The following is a 24,797-nucleotide window of genomic DNA, read 5'->3' on the forward strand; positions in this document are numbered from 1 at the left end:
TATTTACCTAAAATATACCAAAACGCCAATACCACACTGTGTCAATGCGTTAGAGGAAAATGTATTTATGGTATCGTCCAAAACTACGGAAACTGAAAGGTATCAAGAAAAACCAATGTGTCTACGTATATTTCGATGTGACATAATGTGCAACTTGAATATTTGTGTTGGACGCCAATCAATGTAAATGTCCTTCTTAGTGCAAATATTATCCCTGCAATTCTGTGTAAAATTGGAACAGAAGTCTGTGGGATTTTTCTTTTGCATGGAAAATAAAGTGTGTAGAAAATATGTTTTCGATAGATGACTTAGCTGGACCTCCTGGACCATTACATTACTTAATTAAACATACTTAATTAAGCATAATTATTGTGTTCTGCTGCTTCGGGGTTGCGGAAAGCAGGAGCCGATATCCCAGCTGACATAGAATGACATAGTTGCCAGCCAATCACGGGGCAAATATAGATAAGACAACATTTGACACGGTCCCTGTTTTCTAAATTCTGTCCTGTGATTTTGTAAATGTATCACACTCTTGAGCACATACAGTAGGAGTAAACTTGAAGAATACTTAACCCTAACCCTAAGTACATAAACAGTAAGCTACAAGGAACATGCCAAGAAAAGTATACTTTTTATAAACTTAAAATGTTCCAATTTAGTCTGAAGAAGTATAAAATTTGTATACTTTCTAGTACACTAAAAGTACATCATCTGTAATATACTTTTATACTCAAGTATACTTAATAAAAATGAACTTCATGTATACTACTTTTTGCTAAGGGATCACAGCAGCGTGATGCAGGTTTCAGGCATATGCTAACTAGAAATGATGACAATTAAGATGAAATATGAATTATTGTTTGCAGCAACAAACACCTTAACTGTGTAGATAAAGTACAAACAGCTGAGTAAGGAAAAGGCACTTGGCTAAACAAGACTAAAATAATGTTTATGGGTTTTTTTCTTTCCTTCGTGTGTCTTTGGTATCAAACCCTTGTCAAAGTGGGATGTGCCTGGTAGGTAGTGGCCATGGTAAGGTTTTTGTGACAAAGAATGAACAAAAAAAGAGTATTAAAAAAGACGAATCAACTATTAAATGAGTTGCTGACTATTTCAATAGTCGACATAATTGCAATTTGTGGACTAACCATGGTAGCACTACTTGGAATAGGAAATCAATACTGCAATACAAGCTGTACATGGACTACTCCAGAGTGTAGCCTTTAGTTTGATTTCTATTGTATTGTCGCTAGTTGTCTTTCAGCTTCTCCTATCTGAGGATGACAGAGCCAGTCACAGATACATGATTTTTATTGGACAAAAACTGCTTTCACAGTTCAAGTGACAGTTTACAAAAGAACACACAAGCCGACAGAAGAAAAAAGTTGAAAAAGGGGAATGGAAATTGTGCAAAAGAGACAAGAAACAGCATTAACGCCATTGTACAAACTTAAAGTAATAGCCATGTCAATGCTTCTAATCTTGACTTCCACAGCTCTGCCGCTGACCATAGTTATACTGCACTCTAGTCAGAGTGGAAACTTGGGAAAGGGCCGTATTTCTAGGAAATCCTGGGATATAGGGAAAGTATGACTGTAACTGATGATGAGGGGGATACAGGTATGTTTCCTCATCTTCATTTTATGACTATAGGACACTTGTTTACCTCAAAGTAAACTATGATAGAATATTTGTACTTGATAGCAACAATAACAATGAAAGTGTATTCCTCTTGGATCGTTGAACACAAAAACCATTGTTGCTATACTTGTACTTATTTCAGTCGTAGGGAAAGATGGGTTTAGGCCGTCAGCCTTGCATTCATTCCTCCACTGTATTGCATGCTCCTTCTGTGAAACACTTATACGCCCACGTAAAGCCAATAGCGGCAGTAGCTGACGTCCCTGCTGCAGCTACATTTTTTGTACTTGCACTGTCCAGTCCCGTCTTTTGTGCTGTGGTTTATCGCCCGCTGGTTAAGCAAAGACCTCACGAATGAATTCTCTGAGTTTTTTTTTTTTTTTTTTTTTACAGAAATGATGCTAAAGTTTGATCTGTGGTGACTTTAACATCCATGTCCGACGCACCTCTGAGGAATTGCAGAGATGCTTTCATTCTCTCACCCAGTCCTTGTCATCCCCCATGGACTATCTGTGTCAGTTACTGACATATACGTAGTCTTCCTATTTCCCATCATCCCTCATCTGCTTCCAGGCCCAGGCCGCTCGGTTCTCGCCTCCTCAACAGCCGATGACTTTGCTGCTTTGCTCCACACCTAAGCCCTATAACCGTCCGCTCCTCCTTCCACGCCACATGTCCCCAGATCCTGGACTCTGTAAAAGTATTTAAGGGAAAAGCTGTGCGTCCTGGATTGCGTTAATTACAAGAAAATACAGTATAATGCATGCATATTATACAGCATACAGTATGCAATCCGGCAATACAGACTTTGGGGACACTGTGCATGAAGGTTTATAGTCCTGGTCAAAAGGTGGCGCTGCTGCAATGTAAGATATGGATGCCTGCCGTTACCAATGAAAAAGAAGAGGCAGTGCCGCCCAAGACCTTAAAAAAGATGATTAACCACCGCGTCCGTAGTACGCCATAGCCGGGACGGCCCGCCATGTTAGTAAGCAGAATCCAGGCAATTGTGTGCGTGTCATAAAATCACTAGATTTCTAACACTTGTATATAGTTGCGTGAATAAAATAAAACTAAATGCATTTGTAAAACAAATGTGTTTTAGAAATTCACTGTCAAACTGTGCCCGGCTCGTTTGCTTACCAACATGCCCCCCATCCAATGTTACGTCACACTCTGTAACACGCATTTGGGTTAAAAGTGGGCAATCTCATTATTGTAGGGGCTTCGGTAGCAAAGACGAACATCCCAAATGCGTTACAGAGCAACACGGTAGCACTGTAACATGTCAGCTACAATCTGGCCCTTCTCAAACGATAGAAATATCTGCCAATCGAGCGACATTTGTTGCTATTCGCATGGGCTGCCATAGCGTGATTAAATGTTGTGGTGAAAAAGGAGTAGACGCTCGCTCCGGAATAACAAGACGAGGAGAGTCGTCAGAGAAAGCTAAGTGTTTTACATGGAGGCACCTATCTGCCATCGCCTGAAGGTTTTGAAGGGAGCGCGGGGCGACGCGTCACCTCAGTTATCTTAACAAGAATCTTGGCCTCACCATGGCTCCGAGTCCGCAGCTAAGCTCATCCTAGACCGGGGAAAGGGCGTGCAACGCGAACGGATAACGGGTCCAGTTTGTGCCTTGTCGATCTATCCGCGTTACCGCCCAGCTTTCCGTCTCTCCCGCACAAAGAAAACCAGGAAATACAAGTTTAGTCCCGCTGCTCCCACTCATTCCCTGCTGCGGACATGGGTAATACACCCTCCTGCTGCGTGGCGTCGAGCCCCAAGCACCGGCGGAACAATCACTCCAGGCTGGAACCCTACCGACCAGAGCCTGAGCTGAGCCGAGAGGACACGGGCTGCAACCTCCAGCACATCAGCGACAGGGAAAATTTGGACGGTAAGTACACGTTGATTCTAAGAAATGGTTCTTGTTGCTTAACGCTTGTAACATCTGTGCAAGGCAGGGGGTGGGCGGGTCGATTCAAATGTCGATGCCGAGGGTAGAATCGGTATCCCCTCGACACCAGCGTCTGTGTTTATTGCCACAAATGTATGTATGTATGTATGTGTGTGTGTGTGTGTTTTGGTCATTTAGTTAATGATTTTACATCATCTATATTGTTAATTGAAAGTCCACTTTACAAATTCAGGGAGTCAAATGATGGCCGATAGTACCTGTTGCCTGTGACGAGTTTTGAACCATTGACTTAATTTTGCTCAGACAAATGTAGAAGGGAATAATGTTATTTTGTTGAAATTATTCACTAACTTATATATAATGTTTTTTATATATGTTTTTTGCCCAATACATTTATTCAGATTATAATCATGATCAACAAATGAAAGGCGATAATTGAAAGATTTTGAAACCCATCCATCCGTTTTCTATATCGCTTATCCTCACAAGGGTCACAGGTATGCTGGAGCCTATCCCAGCTGTCTTCGGGCGAGAGGCGGGGTACACCCCTGACTGGTGGCCTGTCTCTATCCAAACGGGTGCTGTGTGTGTGTGTGTACGCTGGAATGAGCATGTGATGAAAAATTAAAATTAGCCATGAAAACTGCTGACACCGGTGACGCCACAAGTGCACAAGAAAAGAAAAGAAATCACATGGTCTTGACCACAAATCAGAAATAATGGAAGGAAGGGGGTTGGTGAAAAATTCATCATTTGGACTTTGTTGGAGCTGTCCGACCATCAGCAAAAAATCACACTACGGTGTGTGTGTGGTGTAACAATTCCAGCAAAGAGTATTGGAGAGTAATAGCACCAATTGGTATTACAAGCGGAGAAGACACCACCTTGACCTTCTTTGAATTTTGCCTTCTGTACTCTCATACACAGCATTCTGTCTATTCAATGGCTTTATTCTCGAGTAAAAGTATGTCTGCCATCTGTAACTGTCATGCCTGCCACCATCAAGTCGCCTTTCTGACCATGGCCGTAAAGGGCAAGTCAAGGATTGCCACAGGAAATGGAATGTGAAGCACCCCCCCTTAGATGGGAAGCTCCTGTCACTGAGCACCTCCTACAAGATCAATACCAGCCATGGTGTCTGTATACAGGAATTCAACGGATTCCCAATTGAAGAGACATCTTTTTCAGTGGTTGGAAAAGATACTAATTGCATACTAATTGCTAGGATGGCTACAATTCCACCCAGTAACATACTCCTATGTAATATTTGCTTCATGAATTCCGCAGCTTTGTAAATGGAATGCACATCATAGAAATTAAGTCGTTTTTTTCCTTTTGAGAATAAGATCAACATAGCAGCGCAAGAAGGCTAATCTTTAACTGACTGGACTTGCAGTAGACGCTAGCAGCTCAGGGCTATTTTTTTAAAGGACCGATTGTATCGCTGTGTAGTAGCAGGATACCTCATGGTACACCAACAATCAATGGTGTCCAGTAATACAGACAAAAGCCTCTCACAGTTAACGTTGACGTCTGTAAATGAGGAATGGCTGCAGGCCCCGACTTTCCCCTCTGTCTTTCTGGTGTTAAAGTTCATTTGGGGCGCACAGACACACACATATTGATTGATGTTGCTGGCTGGCTAATTGAAATCTGCATATGGATTATTCATGCCTGGGGACTCTCCAAATATGAGTTCCAGACGGGTTGACCTACATCTACAATATACATGGGTATACTTTGATCTCCATTTTACCACATTACTGTATTACCTTATCATTTTTTGATGTTTCTATGAGCAAAGAGTACATTTGTTATACAGGAGGTGAACAAATGTATTGAAATTGATGAAATGAGCTTTGATCCTTCCTACTCCTTTTTGGAAATGTACAACGGTGAATTGTACCATGTGATGTACTCCAGTGTAACTTGGATGCATGTTAAAAATAAACTCATTTACTGGTTGTTAAGTAACTTAATGCTGGCACAATCAAGGTGGAGCATTAAAGGGCAGCACCTGTGGGAGGGTCGCGTCACGTGGGAACGACGTGAGGTCTCACGATAGTGGCCCTTTTTATATTGACAATAATTACAATAAACATACAATAGGGAATGTACATATGGAATGGTAAAGGGATACAATACAGAAATATAATCTATATATAAAATATAAGTGTAATAAATACGCTGGGTTACAATATACATACACACACATATGTGTGTGTATATGCATATAAATGTACGTTTTAGATTCGCTAGCTTTGCCACTACATAACAGTTTGGTAGTCTTCTTGCTTCATGCTCTGCTGGCTGATGGAAAAACATGAAATTAATGATTTCATCAATGAACTGCAACCGAATATTCTTAGATGGCCAACAAGTGTTTCTCCCTCACTCTTGGTTGAGTCTGCAACTCTAACAGTGTCTTTTCATCACGCTAAAATGTCATTTCCTTTCTACTTCCTGAAATGCAGGAAGTTGTAGGAAACTTGACCTGCAGTTGGAGGAAGGGTATAACCTTGTGGGGTGTAGCCACAGCAAAGGTCACTGGGACCAGCGTCCATAGACGCTTCCTGTCTGAAAGAATCCAGCCATTGATTTACACTGTCAAAACAATGTTGTAATTATTCAGGCATCATTTGCTCACTGCCTCTTCCTACGCACCCAGTTTTGTTGCAGCATCGTGTCACTTCCTCCTATATTGTGTGTGAGTTGGTGTGTGTGTGTGTGTGTGTGTGTGTACTTGCATCCTTTGAGGCCCTTCAAGTGCCTCTGGAACACAAAAAGACAGCAGTTCAAAAGAGTTTGGCACAATAGCTGTGGCTCGCATGGATAACCTGTTGTGTGATCTTGGCTGTGTTATTGTTAGCGTTACAGCAAGTTCTCGTTGATTCTACAAAGGAGCTGATAATCATTCTACCATATTCCCTTTCGGTGAGCCCCCTGCTTGCTGCAGGAGTGTTGCAAGTTGTAGTGGTTTCCTTTTGCTTTTGTTCTTTAGATGATGTCCATCCCCTTGCCTGTCAGCGCACATGACTTCTTCATGCTTGATTTAAACTGGAACGCAAGAAACATTTTTTCAGGAAGTCCAGAAACCACCATGAAACAACGGTAATGCCAATCATCATGCCTGTGTGAAGAAAACTTGCATCTGCTAGAAACTAGGGCACAAGATGGGGGCTCATTTGTTTATCAGCTCTAAGGCCATCTCCCATTGAGAAATGAATCTATGAATCTATGATTACAAAAGACCCAATGGCCTTTTTCTTTTACTATGCTACCTCCTGTGGTTCCAACCTGGCCTGCAGCCCTAGTGACATTTTGATAGGTTGTACCCCAGGTTGTATCCTGCCATTGCAAAGCATGAAGCATAGAAGCTTGTCAAAACAAGAGCACTGTGCTAACTTTAAGAGCAATCCCAGGAGGGGCCTATCCCACTATTTGAGAAGCACTGGTGTACTGCTAATCCTTTGTTGTGTGTTGATAGTTTGAAGTTTCCTCTTTATTTTCAGACCTGCCAATGGAGTACAATCCCTCTGACCATCCTCGGGCCAGCACCATCTTCCTTAGCAAGTCTCAGACTGATGGTGAGTTCTGCTGGATTGGTCGCAACCATTGTCTTGTTTACTTGGGAGCTCCTTCATATGTAGTAAAGAAAGTGCTGTGGCCAGTCTTAAGTTATAGGGTATGCAAAGGAACTTTTAATCAAATGGTTTCTATTAGGGCTGTCAAAGTTTACGCAGTCGTTTGACCCTCCACCGTAGTTTGGTTGAAGCACGGTAACTCTGTAGCCCCGAACTGGAACAAATATTGATGGGAAATGGAGAAAGAAAAGAGTATTTAGATTGGTAAAGTTAGCTTCAAAGCCCTGGCAGGTGGGTCTTGTAGCAAAACCAAAGTTATTTGGGTCTACGTACTGTCGCTGTGTTTGACTTATGGCGGATTCCATGGTTTGCCAGAGACTGGAGCAGTGCAGCTATTATTTTTAATGTCATATACAGTGATACCTTGGCATAAGAGTGTATTTGCTGAACGTTTGCGGGCGAGTTTAAGAGCTAATATGCTAATAATAAAGAAAAATAGTAATACAAAAATATGCTTGCTGACTGTATTTTTTAAAAATAATGTCCTAAAGTTCCCAAATTGATATCTCCTACAAGATATAAGTCCTACAAGTGAATGTCATTTTGAGGTGGTCATGATGCATGAGATACTCACAAGATGTACACTCTCCAGTGGCAGCGTGATGTTCTGCATACGCTGAGCATTGTTTGGTCTGCTGACAAAACAAGCGCGAACGCAAACCAAAATGCACAAAAGTGACAACCAACTATCTTTTTGACATTTTTGGTCCGGACCAGAGTACCGGACTACAAGCATGAAGGCATGCCATGTTCCATGCTAGTTTGTTATCGAGCAGGTAGATGGTGCTATATCAAGATTTGCCATAGCAGACATGGCGGTGTTCATCTTTACACTGCAGCGCTTCTGAAAGGTGGGAGCAAAAACAAGAGTTCTTGGTGGGGGCTTATATTTAACACTGCAGATAGAATTCTGACACTGTGTAAATTTCAGAAATTCAAATTGTGCTTTCAATTCTGATTTTTCTAAATCATTAAACATGTTGTATTGTAATTTCATTCCTAAAAAAAAAATCCATTCAATTAAATCACAAAGAGTCCCAAATGAAAAAGACCTTCAAGCGCATGAACATCTGAATGGAACTGTATGTCAAGACAAACATGGCCACAACTTAGACTTTTGTTTTCACAGTCGCTGTGCACAACAGGCGAGGTAAGCGCGACTGTATCGCAGAAGCCTCTTGCTCCTTGTGCTTTGCTTCATGGTTGCTTCTTGTTGTCTCCTCGGCTAGACTTTGTGCTCAAATGTATCATGCAACTGTTTGACTGTATTTGTGCATGTTTGGTCTATTGTGAAGTGGGATTTCCTGTGTCATTTGAACACACTTTTACTTGGAGAGATGGTTGAGATTTTTTGACATGAAGTTGGACTGTTATCACCGTTGATGAAATGGACTGCACTTGTCACAAGGGGGTGGCGAGAGTCGGTCTGGAACCCAAACACAGAGACACTTTCGTGTAAGAAAAAATGCTTTATTAACAAAGGTAGTGTGCTTGGGGAAATGACAACACAGGGCGAAAGTAAGGACCAAAAACTGAGCTGCACAGACTCCAAAAAGTACAACACAGCAGAGAAAAAAAACACGTCACACAGGCAAAAGACAGGAAGCAACAAAAATCCCCAGAGTCCAAAACTAACGGGCAGGTACTTCCAAAAGGTTGCTAAAAGCCAGAAGGCTAGGACACAAAGGACGAACACGTTGCAGAGCAAGCGTAGGCCGTGTAGGATGAGGAAGGTAGAAGTACGATCTGGTGACCCTAACCGTCTCCTACCAGCCGGAGGTGCAGTGCAAAGAAAGGACAGAAGGTGGCAGCAGAGCGACAACACGGATGCTGACAGCACTGCTGGTGTCATACAACTAAATGACAAGTATGATCACATGAAAAACGGTCTCATTCTTTTGCAAGTGTTTACAGATAGGGACTCAAAGAACAAGATGTGTGTGCTGCGGCCTCATTTCTACAACAACTCCAAAGAAAGAGGTGACATTAGCAGAGTATGAAATAGCTGTGCTCATTACGCCGGGTGTCATAAAAAGGTTATTTACGGAGGGCTAAGTAGTGGCATATCTAATCGACAGGAAACAAATGTAATAGCAAGATTTGACCAATCCAGTTCATACTGTCAGCTTCACTGAGAGAACTGTTGCTAAGATGAAGAAATGGCACTTGTGCCACCCCCAAGTTGCACTTTTCCTTTCATCTTTTCCTCTTTTTTTACCTCTCAGTTCGAGAAAAGAGGAAGAGCCTTTACATCAATCATGTAAGTATGCTGAAACAACTGCTTTTTCTTAATTGCCGATACAAAGTGGAAAATGGATGAGTGCAAATGGTAACTGTTTTCTCCTATGTTTTTGCAAGTTTACACACATTTGGGAAAACAAGGTAAAGATGAGAAAAGTAGCATTGCCATTATTCAAACTCCACGATTTCTTGTGTGCTTCTTCAGACAGCAACAATTCCATCTATGTAGCCGTTTGTGGGTCTTGGAATTCCCTGTATGATTATTATTGATTTCCTTTTTGTCAGCGTCATCCAGCCCCGCTGAGACGAAAGTACAGCTCCTGTTCCACCATATTCCTTGATGACAGCACCGTCAGTCAGCCCAACCTCAAATACACCATTAAATGGTAACTCCTTCAATAGTTCTTTCAAATGGATTTCATTACCTTTGAATACATTTGACCTCCAAGTGAATGGACTTTGCTGTGTGTACTGTGTGCCTTTTTTGCAGTGTAGCCCTGGCAGTATTCTATCACATACGCAACAGGTAAGAAAGCTCTCTCTGTCCTAGTTCCTTGCCAGCATTAGCAAAAAGTCCACCTGTGTCACACTTAAGAAGACAACAGCTGACTTTGTTTGTGTCTTTTAGTGCCAAGCTAGGCTATTATTCGACGTGCAACGTGATAGAACTTGGAGGCATTTATTGGATGTAGTTTGTCTTCTTGCTCTCTCTGTCGTTCCAGAGAGGTTGATGGAAGAATGACCTTGGACATATTCGATGAGAAGCTGCATCCGCTCTCGGTAAGACAGTAACTGCATATATATTTTCCTCATATTTCAATCCAAATTCAGCCCAATTATTTTTCATCGAGGTTGAATGGGGAGGTACGTCCAAATAACATGTAAGTACAAAGCTCTGAACTGGTGATATGAGAATCTCTAGTTGTTTAGAAATAGCTCCAAAAGATTCAGATATTGACACACGGGTCTGTGCGATTGTAGGTCCCTTTCACAAAGCCCAAAGTTTGTACAGTCAAACTTATTATTGATGTGAAATTTGCTCCGGTTTTCTTTGAAATGTAATTTCAGTGGCAAAATAATCCTGGACTCACACGGAATCCGTTGCCGCTCGGTTGCAGCTCAGGGTGGCTACCAAAAGCATTCCACAAAATAGAAATCCCCGGTGTAGGCTCACACTCGCTCCTGAGTCTGTGTGGGGTCTGTCTTTTTTCTCCCAGATGCCGCTGCTGAAGCACTGTCTCGTCAAGCTAACAGGAATATTGCGAGCTAAACAGGAAGTCAGATGCCTGGAGGTTGAAACTCCTGGTGAATTCCAAAATAAAATCAGTGTGAATCCAGGCGTTAAATCTTTTTATTGCCTGTGCACCGGTGTTACGTCGGAAATGTAAACATGACACATAAAGTGTGCGGCAGGCCATCAAATATTCAACATTGGATGACGAGAGGGACATCTTGGTAATGGAAAAGCACAGCACTTCCCACACCGTGGCTGTGCAGGCAAATACGGCCATTGTTTACTGTATACGAACGTACTGTCTAAGGGACTAGTTATCATGTCATCATCTGCTGATGCTGATGTGAGCCCGGCGTAAGCGTGTTGTAGGGCAGTGGTTCTCTACTTTCTGTCATGCCCACACTTGGGGACAGAAGCCATCCCTGATGCCATCTGCTTCATGTCTTCCTTGCAGAAGTCTGAAGTTCCTCTGGACTACGATAAGCACGACCCTGAGCAGAAGCAGATTTATCGCTTCGTTAGGACTCTCTTCAGCGCGGCACAGCTCACAGCTGAGTGTGCGATTGTGACATTGGTGAGAGCACTGTACAAGTGTGTGTGCTTGTGTGTGTGTGTGTGTGAGTGTTTCAGTGCTGACCCATTGCTATGTTATGATACTAATTGCTGCCCACTCCTTCATGCCATTCATTCATATGTGTGTAGTAAGGATCCACCTACACATCAGCCGGCTGATATATCGGGCCCATATTTGTGTTTTATCCTTGAATCCGTATCGGCCGACATGTGTGTGGATTCTCCAAATTTATAAAAAAAATTATTTTATAATTAAATTTATAAATTTATCCACCGCATGATGTACAGTCAGGCATTTGTCGGGGCAGCTCTGTGTCGCCCCAAGGGCGGAGGACCCCACCCCCACTGTTGAATCACGTCTAGGGCTAGTATGAAATCTGCTGTGTTTCTTCCTGCTCCTTTTTGGACATGTGGAACTGCAAATTGTACTATGTGATGTATTCCAATGTAAGTAGTATGCGCGTTGGAAATAAATTCATTCATTAGCATCTAAATGTTTCACTTCTTAGGCTGCTGTTCTGAAACGGGGTCATTGTCTTACCTTAGGGCTTTTGTGCCTGTCTTTTGTGAAAAAGGTGTATTTGGAGAGGCTCTTGACCTACGGTGAGATTGACATTTGCCCGGCCAACTGGAAGCGTATCGTGTTAGGAGCCATCCTCCTGGCATCCAAAGTCTGGGATGACCAGGCAGTGTGGAACGTTGACTACTGCCAGATTCTCAAGGATATCACGGTGGAAGACATGTGAGTTACTCTGCAAATACTATATGCCGTATATATTATGATAGTGTACTCTGAATTGTATTGAAATATGTCCATAGAGAAATGAGATATTTCCACTATGCAGAAAGGAAATGGAACATCGTTCTAAATCCACATGCCATCTATTTTAGTTGTGGGCCACTTCTGTGTATTCTTCATTCATAACTATATACAGTATCGCTGTATGGACCACAGCTGCATCCGTTCCCACCACATTACTGTATGAACCACAAGTGCTTGTCAATCATAGATAGATCGATGGACTTCCTTTATTGTCATTGCAAAGTAACACAGCAGTGAAATTATAATAATAATAATAATAATAATAATAATAATAATAATAATAATAATAATAATAATAATAATAATAATAATAACAATGTGGAGAATAAATAGATGACATCAAATATGAACAACAATGTACATCAGCTTTCATCAACGGTTGGTGTGAAGCACCGCCTTGATTTTAGTCGATAACTGATAGAAGAAACTTCTCTTGAAGGGTCTGGAGCCCATCCACCGACCTACGTATATTCCGTATGGGTCTTAATGGGAGGGAATGATGAATGTATTTTCTGAGATGGAACATGATACAGCAGACGTGTTGGCACGCTAACCCTTGCTGTACTCCCACACCCACATCCCTCATGTGCACGGGTGGGTCTGTGTGTCCGTCCTTGGCCTCAGAAATCTGTCAGCAATGTCTGTAAAACAGCATCATATAGACTATATACTCTTTGGGGATCAGTTTCCCAACAGATGGTGAGGACCAGATCTAACCTCAGCTTGTCTTGGTAAAGAAATACTCTGGGACACAAATAGCTGGGTGAGGGTCACAGTTACAGTTGTCATGGACTCTGAATTTAGCTTGTGTGTTGCTGCACAGCAGTAAAGGACTGTGGGCAGCAATTAAAGAGAGCAGAAATGCATTTAACAACACAAGTCAAAAAGCTTCTCCTGCAGCCAAAGGTGTGTTCCATTGCACATTATCTTGTCTTTTTCCCTTCAAGGAACGAGCTGGAGCGGCAGTTTCTGGAGCTGCTGCAGTTCAACATCAATGTGCCATCCAGCGTCTACGCCAAGTATTACTTTGACCTGCGTTCTCTGGCTGAGGCCAACAACCTCAGCTTTCCTCTGGAGCCCCTCAGCAGGGACAAGGCACAGAAACTGGAGGCGAGTAATATCAAGTTTAACACATGAGACTCACTTCCCTTCCTGCCCTGTCACAATTGTCGCTCTCTGAAAAGTATTTTATCTGGACACTGGCACAGACATTGCATGTACAGTAATCCATGAAACGCCATAGTGGGATTATCCTGCTTTGCTTGGGTGGCACGTCAAGGTCGTGAGCTTCATTCTTTGTATCTTTCGCTACAACTGCTCAAAGGTGCTTACGTCCTGCATGGGGGTGCTATCCCATTGCTCCAATGCTGCATGCACACCCCCACAAACTCCTCATGTAAACGTGGCTAGTGATGCTATCACCCTCCCAGCAGCTTGAGCTCATTGCTAGCGCTAGATCACCAACTGATGTTGAGTAGTTCACCATAAATAACTTTAGAAATATCAAAATATCAATCAAAATAAAAAAAAGTTCATTCATAAATAAGTGAAAGGCCAGCTTCAAAAACTCCTGGAGGGAACCCTGTGTCTGTCCACTTTCATGTCTATTTTCCCTTCACCTTCTTTTACTTGACACCTTGCCAGCGGAAGAGCCTGCGTCACGCGGGGAGACATGATGAAGGGAATAATGTTGAAGAAAAGATTCCTCAGTGAAGCGACGCCCATGTATTCCACCAATGTTACGTTCCACAGCGTGTAAATAGAGGTCTGCCTTGGCAGCGTCACAACTGCTCATTTTAGTTTTGGACGTAGTTAAGACACTGAGGTGGCTGTGCACGTTCCTTCTGCTCATCTGTCATTCTGTTTTGATTCCAGGCTATCTCTAGGTTGTGTGATGATAAATACAAGGACCTGAAGAGGCTAGCCAAGAAGCGGACAGTGAGTGCAGACAACCTGGCAGGCGTGCACTGGTGTCCGGCCATCATTTCGTAATGGCAGCTGACCAAGGAAAGCGGCCGTCCAGTGAATGTGGGGGTTTGTGTGTGCCTGGTCAGACGCACACAAACAAACCCGACACTTTTATGAAGCAAGATTGCACACCTCTCTGGTTGTAAATAAATGAACTGCGCTGCACTGAACCAGACTGAGCCGGGCAGAACCAAACTGAGGTGTGTGAGCGCAACAAAATGAAGGATGAAGGAACTACAATGTGAGATGTTAATGTTGGAAGGGAAAACTAGCTCAAGGGAAAGTGCACTTTTTTGGAGTTTATCCCATCATCCACAAGCCTTATGTGAAACATGAACACATATTTCCCTCCCTTTTCTGTGCGTTCTAGCGAGAGAAAACAAGTCACTATGAGCTAGCTAACAATGCGCGTCACAGGGAGCTACCTATTTCAACTGCAAAGCCCTGATAAAAACCAACAAGGTTTTATAGTTTGATATCCATGCTGTGACCATGCATGAACATGCACATGTTTCCTAGTGCATTGATTTAGCCCAGGAGCCCACGCATAGAAACATGGACAACACTTCAAATGGGATGTCCGTGTCTGCCAGCACGAGACGTGTGCTCCGGGCCTCGGGTCAAACATGCTGACAGCAAAGCAGCATCTTGGTGAGCGTTGGTCACCAAATGGAGAGCTAGGTATTCGCTCTTCCGTCTGTGAGTGATGCCGAGACGAGCGGCGGGCCAGGCGTCGTGTTACTCGGACAGATCAATGTATATTTTTGGTGTAGAATAGCTTGATTAATATACTGGTCACTGATGGAAAATGGGACACTTTTGCCGTTTTGAGTTTTTTTTGTCAGGGCCCTGGCATCAAAATAGGTACCTCTCATAATGTTTATTGTTAGCTAGCTCGTACCGACTCCTCTTCTCTCGAAAGAAGGCACAGAAAGGGGAAAGAAATTTGTTCATGGTTCACATAAGTATTGTGCATGAAAAGTAGCAGCTTTGCTACATTTCTAAACTTCCTGCTATCTTTCTAAGCTTCATTTGAAGAGTTTACAGACACATTTTTAATTGCTCACGCTCTTCCATTCCCAATTCTATTATTGCATATCAGCACACTGTTGTTGATGATTTAACAGCCTTATACCTGACATTCCTGCTCAGTGAGCCAAAGAAAATCAGTCTTGGTATACTGCAGTTCACTTCAAGCAATATTCAGTCTGATGTGAAACGTACCGGAGGTCATGTTGTACTTTTTTCACTGCCGTTGTCTGACCCGTGGTCCTTGTTCTGAGCCACTTCAACACTTGACACTGGAGAAAACCACTCACTGACAGATAACGTCTTTTTTTCTATTTCTGGCGACTAAAAACGTGACTCTTCAGGTCGTATGTCCTGGGGAGAGGCTGAATGAATGATTACACAACACTGCTCACACCAGATTGTATACCTTTTGCTCATGTGTGTCTGTATAGTGTACATACAGTGCCAGTGTGCAACATCTGCTTGTGCTCTTTCTTAGAATATTTTTATTCCTTTCTACTGTACATGAGGTATTCAGAGAAGTATAAAGATTTCAAATGGGCAACGATACCCTCAATTACTTGTTTCTCCATGTCGGCATCCTACTAGAATGTACATAGGTACTACATGCAGTCACACAAACATACACGGCCACCCGTTAAGCTGATGGAGGTACATGGATGTGCTTCTCTAGAGACACTGGTTCCACGGATCCCACCTGTGGGGGAATGAGGAACAGGTGGACAGTCACACAGTACCTTGGACTTCTGTTTGTATTTATAAAACCGATTAAGTGTTGCATCCTTCAGCATGCAGTCACCATTAACGGGTCTGCTTTACCACACCAAATGTTTTCATTCCCATTACTACTCTCTTCCTTGATCAAACATGCTTGACATGTGCTTGAATTTAGAACTCGTTAGCCCTGAAGACTTGTTCTCCTGCAAGGACGTCCTGCAGCCCCCTAAAATATCTCTGCAATGCCACGCAGGACGGCAGTATGCCTTTGCAAGTGTGTTAAGAATAGATCCACAATAGGGCTCGCGCCCATCTTCTGTTGTCTGCAGGGGGGCTCAGGGAAAGGGAGCATTGCCCCTCATTGTCACTCCTGTCCTGATTTTAGTGACCAGAACCTTGACCGTGGTCCACCTGTATGAGGTCTACTGTGGGACTTAACCGGCTGGAGGTTATTTGGTGTTACTTAAGGTTCTGCTTGTGGGATCAGCAAACATGATGGGATCAAGTCCTTTGGAAATCATTTTTATCTCTGTCAATCACAGCATAACCTTACTGGGTGAGTGGAGTCCCTGACCCCTGAAGGTTCTATCTAAAAGGCGGCATTTCCAATACAGTTTCTGCTTCCTTTTCAGGAAAGGTGTGGCTCATTGTGATGATCTTTCTACGCGTCCTCATCCTCCTTTTTGCTGGTTACCCTCTTTACCAGGACGAACAGGAGCGATTCATTTGCAACACCATTCAACCCGGATGCACCAACGTGTGCTACGATATTTTTTCTCCCATCTCTCTTTTCCGCTTCTGGCTGGTGCAGCTTGTCACTTTATGTCTGCCCTATGTTGTCTTTACCATCTATGTGGTCCATAGGGTGTCAAACGGACTCACTGTGGTCATGGGGTCCTCCAATCAAAGTAAAGACGTAGAGCTTTACAAAATCCAGCAGGAGCTATCCGCAAAGAAGATACCTCCAGGAGTGGAGAAAGGGTGGCTGCGATGCTTCACAGGAGCCTACATCCTACAGTTGATATTTCGGACGTTGCTTGAAGCTGGATTTGGGGCGGCTCACTACTATATGTTTGGTTTCTACATCCCCAGGAGGTATCTGTGCCAGAACCCCCCATGTACCACCCAAGTGGATTGCTACATCTCTAGACCCACGGAGAAGACTGTGATGCTCAACTTCATGCTCGGTGTGGCGGCTCTGTCCCTTTTCCTCAACGTTCTGGATTTCATTTGTGCCATTAAGCGATCTGTGGAGCAGAAAAGTAAGGCAAAGATGATGGAGGATCTTTATGAGGATTGCTATGGAGACTTAAATACCTCCCTGGATCAACAAGCTGGACAATCTGAGGCTGGTCGAAAAGGAAGTTTCGGGAAGAGGCAAGGCAGCAGGGGTTCTAACAGAGGGATTGGATCAAGTCAGGATGCAACCTCTATGCCTTGTTCCTTGGAAGCTCCGGGCTGCAACACCAACGGGAACAACGGCTACTCTGCCCCCCAAGAGGAGACTCCAGAGACGGAAGGCAGTGAGGTGGCTCTCTGTCCCACGGGATCTCCAAAAGCTATTTGTGTCGATAATCGCAGCAGGCTCAAGCCTCCGCCGCCCCCAAGACGAGGCTCGGGTTATCACGCTGCGGCGTCACCAAGGCCTCTTCGACATGATTCCATGACAACCGCAGCCTGCACCAGGAGGATTGGTCAGTACACGTTGGTGGAGCTGGGTGGTGGGGCCGAGCTCTCCAATGATGAAAGTCGTGAAAAAAGGTCAGAGTGGGTGTGACTTGCTTCTTTTATTGGAGACGTTGCCATGCAAGAGCAACATGAGAGCCAGCTCACGTAGGAACAACTGTCAGAGTGTCGCCCAGCTACCTTGTCATGCTTAGTCAGCGCATTTGCCTCCTGATATTTGCCAGCAGATCACATTGCCTCGGTTTCATGTGAAGTGACAATGTCCCGGCGTGAAAAGAAGCCTTAACCGCCCTTGAGCGCATGTTAACCTTGAGTTGAATCTAAACCTGCAGGCCACCTGTTTCCACGCCTCACTGTCCACAAACAAGGAGAGGCCTTGACCTGTCCCACGTATCTCACCTCATGTGGTCAAAGTTGATCTAATGAGCCTTTGGGCCTCTGCTGGGCTGCTTGTTTGACCGTTTGGTTGGTGTGGAAAAGAAAAACAATGTACAGGCTGAGCTGTTGAGACCAGTTTGATCTTTCATGCTGGTGGCATCTTTTTTTTGAAGGTGGAAACCAAAGCTCCAGGCCTTCTGGATTCCCAATGCTGCTCTCTGGTTGACTCGAGTGACTGAGCAGGAGGGACGACTGTCAGTGTGTCACGACACACCTTCTACCTGCTTCAGTTACAAAAGACTCCCTCTTCGTTTGCTCAAAACTGTAGATGTGTTGTTCACCTGAAAGGCCATCATTGCCTTCTTAATGCAACTATATATTTAGTATTTGTTACTTTTGAAGCATTCAGCACCTTTAGATAAAGGCTCCTTTCTGTGCAACCTCTGACGGACTGGTGTGCTCCAGATGTAATAGTAAAGCACATTGTCCAATGAAAATACTGTACAAAACACGCGGGGAACACCAACTCACCATCAGTGTGAGCCTGGACTTGAACAGAGAAAAATGATAACGTCTATTTTGCTGCAGAGTATTGTTTTGGTAGTAGTATACAGAACACGCACTAGCATGTATTATTATACAAGTCGCTTCCCATTAGCCTGGGATGGTTCTCAGCCGTTAACGACATGGTTTGTCTCTTCTACACTCACTAAGCAGTTGTGATCGAGTGTGTGCCCAACTTTGAATTTGAGGTGACGTCGCTGTGCAATTTATTCATGATTATTATTTCAGGCAGAAAATACAATCCCTTTATCTATTTATTGTTTATCTATGTACAATGTGTTTATTAGCAATGCATGCTGATATAACATATACACTCCTGATCAAAAGGTTAAGACCACTGTGAGCATGTACATTTTCCACCGTAAGGAGGTTCCAAGTAGAGATTCAGAATGCAAAAAGAAGAAATGGCCTTCGATTGCAAAGAAGCATTCAGGTGGAATGGGCTTTTCATCACCAGGCGCTGAAGATGGCGTCCATGAAAATGAAGTGGATCAGTATAATCAACATATTACCGTGTGCGTATGTGTCTGTTTTCTCCTCTCTCGTCTCCCAACAGGCAGGAAGGGGGTTCACCTCGGCACATTTGTTCCACAGAACAAGGGCATGAACAGAGTGAGCCCTGTTGTCGCTGGCTTGGGCTTGGTGGGTGGAGGCGGGGCCTTGAGCATACACACGGTGCTGAAGGGTGTAAGCGTGTAGAAATTAAATGATGGTGACATCTGGCTTAATACTCATACTGAACTCACCATAATTCTTCTAGTGTACTGATTGTACAAATACTGCATCTGACAAAGGTGTATGCATGATGTCCCGTTTCTCAGCATATGCAGGGCTGCTAATGTGTCTTTTTCACATGCAAAGCAGGTCCTTAGGACAAGCAGGACCAGCTCTACCTGGATGTGCCACATATTGTTGGGTGAGTACCATGTTTACTTGTAGTCTAAAAGTCCTGACATAACATGATATGGCTTTCTTGTGCTTTGAAGGGTTGACAGGTCTTTTTCCTGTCATTTAGATACAGCATCCTGCTACGATGGTCTTTATTGACACGTACAAGACATTTTCCATTGACTGTTATCTTGGCTGCTTTGTTGTGTTGCAAACCTGCATACATTCTCGAGTTTGATAACCTGTTTTATACTGTTCCACCTCAGCAATGGTTTGTCTTTGCAAAACAGTTAGAGCCTTTTCAATTTCAACTTTTAAATGACAAACAATACAAATCTGACTTTTTTCAATCTTAAAAAGCCCATGACGAAATACGTACTTGGAGTTCATGAAAGCAAGGTAATTAGGCTTTAAGCGCCGTTCTTCTTTAGTCACAGCAGCGCAGAAACTTCAGTAGCAAGGGCGTCCTCTGGTGGACAAAAATGTCAGCCACTTCAACCAAAACAATTGTCCCATTCAGAAATCTGTCATATGGGTGGGTAGCACCCTCTTATGGTGAATACATGTCATAGCAATTCGTAGAGCTCAACAGCATGGCTTGTGACTGCCTGGGCGGGGCGGACCTGCCCACACAAAATGCAGAATACGTGTATTAATGTTCACCATATTACAAGACTCCAGTGAAAGTCGCTAGATTTGTTGCTGGTCGCGTTTAGGTTTAGAATGTGGCCAATGTGGCCAGATCCAGCAAAAAATCGCCAAGCTGGCAACACTGCTTCTTCCTTGCACATGCCACCCTTTACCAGTAGCAGGCGCTGTTGCAACACTTCTGCCATAATTGAACATAGCACAGCTACATTCTTATTGTATGATAGATGGACTTTCTTTATTGTCATTGCACAAAAACACAGCACAGAAATTGCCAACGAAATGTGGATTACAATCGTTATTAGTACTCGTCTTTCCTGCATGTATTTGGGTGCAGAAACGCAAGTTTGGAAAAGGTCAACAAATACATAAAAAATAACGACAGTAAAAAAAAGAATAGAATCATAAAACATATCCTGACACCAGAAATGACCTGCATCTTTATGGCTGCGTGAAACAAACCAACATCCGCAATTTCATAAAAGACATGTTAAGTTTAAAATCCAGAATGAACCGAGAGACTATAAGAGAGACTGCTATCTTATTATTATGAGAACATTTCCAAGGCGTGGAGTGTAAAGAGCCCGGTTCCTACAAACTGCAGCAACAAACACGCTGCTCTGCTTTCGAGGACTTTACGGATGGCAGAATAACAGCTGTACTGCGGCGTTTTCAACACTAGGTGGTGCTCATAGCTAGAGCTGAATTGCAAGGTGCTGCGGCGGTCATTTCAAATCATGCATGCAAACAGGGTGATTTTGTGTGAGCTCCACTTCCAGAAAAGCTGCCACTGTAGAGCAGATGTTGCATTTCTAGGCATGTTACACAATATCATCTTCTAAAAGCACTTGGGCTTCCTTGGGGACCACCAGGAGATACATTTGTTGCATTAAAAGGCCTTGATTAGAAGGTGCAACATGTGAGATCATCTGTACAGACCACCTGTGGCTCCTTCTTTGCAATTTCACAATCATTCATGAAAAGGTCTCTGCTCTCGCTGGCGCAGCTTGAGCTCCATGGAGTGATGTTTCAATTCAGGCCTGGAGAAAAAGAGGATGGAAAAAAAACCCCCTAAACACAAGATCCAGGGCCACTGGCGGGTTTCAGTCCTGACAATCGCCCAAAATGCAAGGCTTCCAAAAACGCTCTTTCAACGGCCATCAAAGCCTGCAAATGGGACATTTAGGGACCTCTGGCACATCCTCACACACGGCACCTTCATTGGCTGCTGTTAGGAAAGAAAGATCAAAGTTTGCCCAGATGAAAAGGGTCCATTCCCTGCATTTCCACCACATTCACCCAGTGCCCCCCCCCCATCCCCCTCGCCTTTTTTTCACTAAACGAAGAAAGTGGGCTTCTGCAGGCATGTGAAGAGGACTGGAACAATTATGGAGATGCTCCAGCTCAACCCCGACCTCTAATTACAAGTTCCTGGTGATGAAAAGGAACTCCAAAAAGCAAGCATACAACGCACTGAAATTTATCACGTTTTATTGTCAAAATAAAAGTCTTTTTTTTTTGGCTCTTCCACAAAAAAACATCTACACTTTGTACAAATATACAATACTTATAAACTTTTCTTTTATACACAAATATACACAAGCTTTATATAAATAATTGTTTGTTTTTTTCAATCACAAAATGAATGACCCGTAAAATCATCCCGAAAAGCCACAGGGGGCGTTATTAAGGCTTAATTGATCTTTGACAATGTGACCTGTTACCAAGATGGGTGAAAACATCAAAAAGCTTGTTTCGAATGGTCTTTGTGTGACGCTAGCTAAGAAGCTACAAGAAGTAATGCCCCCAAGCTGGAGATGAGCTAGACCGTTTCAGTCTCCTCCTCACACTTCATTCCGATGCAAATGGCTTAAGACGGGGCGTGATGGGTTATTAGCAGTCCTCATAAGCTGCTTCTGGCCTTCTCCATTCAAACCTGTGACAAAGGCATCTGCTTGGGGCAAGACACAGAGCTGGCCGTGCCAGACCGCCACGTCAGGCCCGTGCTCACGTCGCTGTACATGGAACCACCGGTGGGCTTGCTTCCCCAGCAGCACCTGGTGCAGAAAGTCCTCCAAGAGTCCAAAGTCTTTCCTGACCAGATCCACACTCCGGATGTGATGCCCACCAGAAGGCACATGAAGTACTTCAACATGAAGACAGCGTAGTCTGGCCTGCTGTGGTCCCGCTCGTGTAAACAGTTGGAGCAGTTGTGGGTGGTCTCCCACTTCTGCCTGTTGTGCTGCTCATAGAAGAAACAAGCTACGATAACGGTGGCTGGAACCGTGTAGAGCACCGTGAAAATACCGATTCTGATCATCAGCCTTTCCAGTTTGTCAGTCTTAGTGCCACCTTGCTTGATGACGTTCCGGATCCTGAACAGAGACACAAATCCGGCCAAAAGGAACATGGTTCCAATGAATAAATAAATGACCAACGGGGCCAGGACGAACCCGCGCAGGTTGTCAAGGTTCTGGTTGCCCACATAGCAAATCCCAGCCACCGAGTCCCCATCCACAGAGCTCAGGGCCAGAACGGCGATGGACTTCATGCTGGGAATGAGCCATGCGGCCAAGTGGAAGTACTGGGAGTAGCTGGCAATGGCTTCGTTGCCCCATTTCATCCCAGCGGCAAGGAACCAAGTCAGGGACAAGATGACCCACCAGATGGAGCTGGCCATGCCAAAGAAGTAGATGAGCAGGAAGACCACCGTGCACAGTGCCGGTCCGGTTGTCTCATAGTGGATGTGCTCCACGTCGTACTCCCGGCTGCAGGCCACCTTCTCGTGGCCGGCGATCAGCCGCACGATGTAGCCGACGGACACAAACATGTAGCAGGCAGAGAGGAAGATGATGGGTCTCTCTGGGTACTTGAAGCGCTCCATGTCGATGAGGAAGGTGGCCACCGTGGCGAACGTCGAGACAAAACACAAAACGGACCACAGCCCAATCCAAAAGGCGGTGAAGGCCCGCTCGTCGTGGGTGAAGTAGGGGCTGTGGCACGGCATGGCACAGTTGGTGATCAGTCCGGTTTTGACGCGGTTGTGAAGTGGGTGGCGCTCTGTGCTGACAAGCACCATGGGATCCAAACAGGTGCAGCCAGGCTCGCAGGCTGCTGCGGGCGGCTTGTACTTCCGAGGAGCACCGGGTCTTCCCGGCTTCATCTTGGGGGGCTGGTACCCTTTCCCGGGGTGGTTGGTGGGCTTGGAGAGAACAGGTGACGCGGTGGTGGCGTCGGTTCTGTTGTAGTCCATGCACAGTGTGTCGGGGTTACCCTGTGTCGGCAGCAGGTCACACTTCATCCGGTCCGGCCATGGGAAGCCATACTGCCTCATGAGGGGAGCACAGCCAGCCCGGGCTCTCTCGCACACGCTCCTGCACGGCGGGAGCGGCTTCTTGTAGTCCTCCAGACAGATTGGTGTGTACATGCTGCACAGGAAAAACTTAAGATCGGGGGAGCACTGGATCTCGACCAGGGGCCAGAACTGGTGAACCTCCAACCCAGCCTCGTCCTGCGTGTCGTGATTGAACTGATTGGGCATGTAGGTGTAATTGTAGCCGATGCCTCTGCATAGGGGCACGGCTATTTCCTGGCAGGTGATCTCCTTGGCGGTGGTGCAGCTGGATCTGGGCAGGAGCGCGAGTGAGAGGAGCAGGTAAATCCCGATCAGATCTGGTTCCATCTCTCAGAACAGCGTGGCCTGTCGTGCCGCAAAATCCTCCTTCCGCTCGGGTCAGATTCCACGCAGCGAGCCCATGCCGCGTCTCCGTGGAGCTTGCATGGAGTTGCGAGGCTGTGTTTACCAAGATGGCTGAGAGGAGAGTCCGCCGTCTTCTATCGCGTCTCAAACTATCCTCTCAAACAACGATCTGCTGCTGTCGTGACACATACACAAAAGATGGTGTCTTTTCCTGCTCGTATTTCTTCAAACAACATTCACCGGGCTCGTTAAATCCTTTTTAGGCGGCTTCTCATTCAAATCGGTCGCTGCCTGACCAAGTGGCGCATTTATACACAAGAGGCAGGCGGGTCACACCCCCGAGCTGTTCCACCAATCGCAACGCGACAAGGGCGGGGTCTCAGGCAAATCACTCAAGGTTGGACAGGCCGGAAATGTTTTGGTGCAAACAAACCAATAAAACAACACAGTTGTACTTTAGTCGAAGCGAACAATACTTCTTTTTTGTTTTGTTTTGTTTTTTATTATGGTTGGTGTGGCGATCATAATTATAATTCGTTTTATTCATATAGCGCTTTAAAGACATTAAACTAAAGACACCAAATTAAATAAGAGTGAACAATACAAGGGTAGCCTATATTTAAATAACACACCAAAAAACATTAAAAGCAGCAATATGGGACCATCATATTAGAACACCACCATAATAACTATATTATTAGTCTATTGCTATTGTAAATGAACAGTCCATATTACATAGTGTACTAGCAAGCAAATTGTGTGTGTGTGAGAGAGAGAGAGAGAGGGAGAGAGGGAGAGAGGGAGAGGTAAATTGGCTCATTTGTGCATGATAAGACTACCCAGGGAGCTGTCTGTCCTTGTGAAAAGCTGTTTTATTTTTCAAATGGGGTGCTAATGTTTCGTTTAGCGCTTGCAAAGATCTCCACAGGAGGCGTAATTGCAAGCTTTAACAGAGGACCTCATATCTGTGTTAACATGCTCTGTGCTGCACTAATATTTAGTCTTTGCATGATTTCTTATTCATGATTTCATTTTGTTAACTTGGGTCTACTTGATCACAGCTTTAGTTAATATTAACACATTTCACAAAAGCAAATGACAAACATGACCCACATACTTCTTCAGGAACACCTCTC

At 44.3% G+C, this 24,797-nt stretch overlaps 3 protein-coding genes across 6 annotated transcripts; 2 read left to right on the forward strand and 1 right to left on the reverse strand.

Annotated features, from left to right (window-relative positions):
• The first annotated feature begins 2,855 nt into the window (after window positions 1–2,855).
• Window positions 2,856–15,635, forward strand: ccny (cyclin Y). 4 transcript variants are annotated; one of them, XM_058060128.2, is made up of 11 exons: window positions 2,856–3,544; window positions 7,078–7,152; window positions 9,435–9,469; window positions 9,568–9,591; window positions 9,736–9,836; window positions 9,941–9,976; window positions 10,173–10,230; window positions 11,139–11,258; window positions 11,833–11,999; window positions 13,028–13,190; window positions 13,956–15,635. In XM_058060128.2, exons 1-11 carry the CDS (start codon window positions 3,391–3,393, stop codon window positions 14,070–14,072), a joined length of 1,050 nt encoding a protein of 349 aa, XP_057916111.2. In that variant the 5' UTR covers window positions 2,856–3,390; the 3' UTR covers window positions 14,073–15,635. The 4 variants fall into 4 exon arrangements, with proteins under 4 accessions (XP_057916111.2, XP_057916113.2, XP_057916115.2 ...); XM_058060130.2 differs by lacking the exon at window positions 9,568–9,591; XM_058060131.2 differs by lacking the exon at window positions 2,856–3,544 and having other exon boundaries at window positions 7,079–7,152; window positions 9,946–9,976; window positions 13,956–15,634.
• A 171-nt stretch (window positions 15,636–15,806) lies between these two features.
• Window positions 15,807–18,330, forward strand: gjd4 (gap junction protein delta 4). Its single transcript, XM_078790523.1, has 2 exons — window positions 15,807–16,353; window positions 16,430–18,330. The coding sequence occupies exons 1-2, from the start codon at window positions 16,290–16,292 to the stop codon at window positions 17,572–17,574; spliced, it is 1,209 nt and encodes a 402-aa protein (XP_078646649.1). The 5' UTR covers window positions 15,807–16,289; the 3' UTR covers window positions 17,575–18,330.
• A 3,121-nt stretch (window positions 18,331–21,451) lies between these two features.
• On the reverse strand, window positions 21,452–23,945 carry fzd8a (frizzled class receptor 8a). Its single transcript, XM_058060123.2, has one exon. It carries the CDS (start codon window positions 23,641–23,643, stop codon window positions 21,892–21,894), a length of 1,752 nt encoding a protein of 583 aa, XP_057916106.2. The 5' UTR covers window positions 23,644–23,945; the 3' UTR covers window positions 21,452–21,891.
• Window positions 23,946–24,797: the final 852 nt, after the last annotated feature.

This window comes from Doryrhamphus excisus, linkage group LG5 (genome assembly GCF_037039965.1).
Source record: "Doryrhamphus excisus strain RoL-2023G ecotype Guam linkage group LG5, RoL_Dexc_Guam_v1.1, whole genome shotgun sequence".
Lineage (NCBI taxonomy): Eukaryota > Metazoa > Chordata > Actinopteri > Syngnathiformes > Syngnathidae > Doryrhamphus > Doryrhamphus excisus.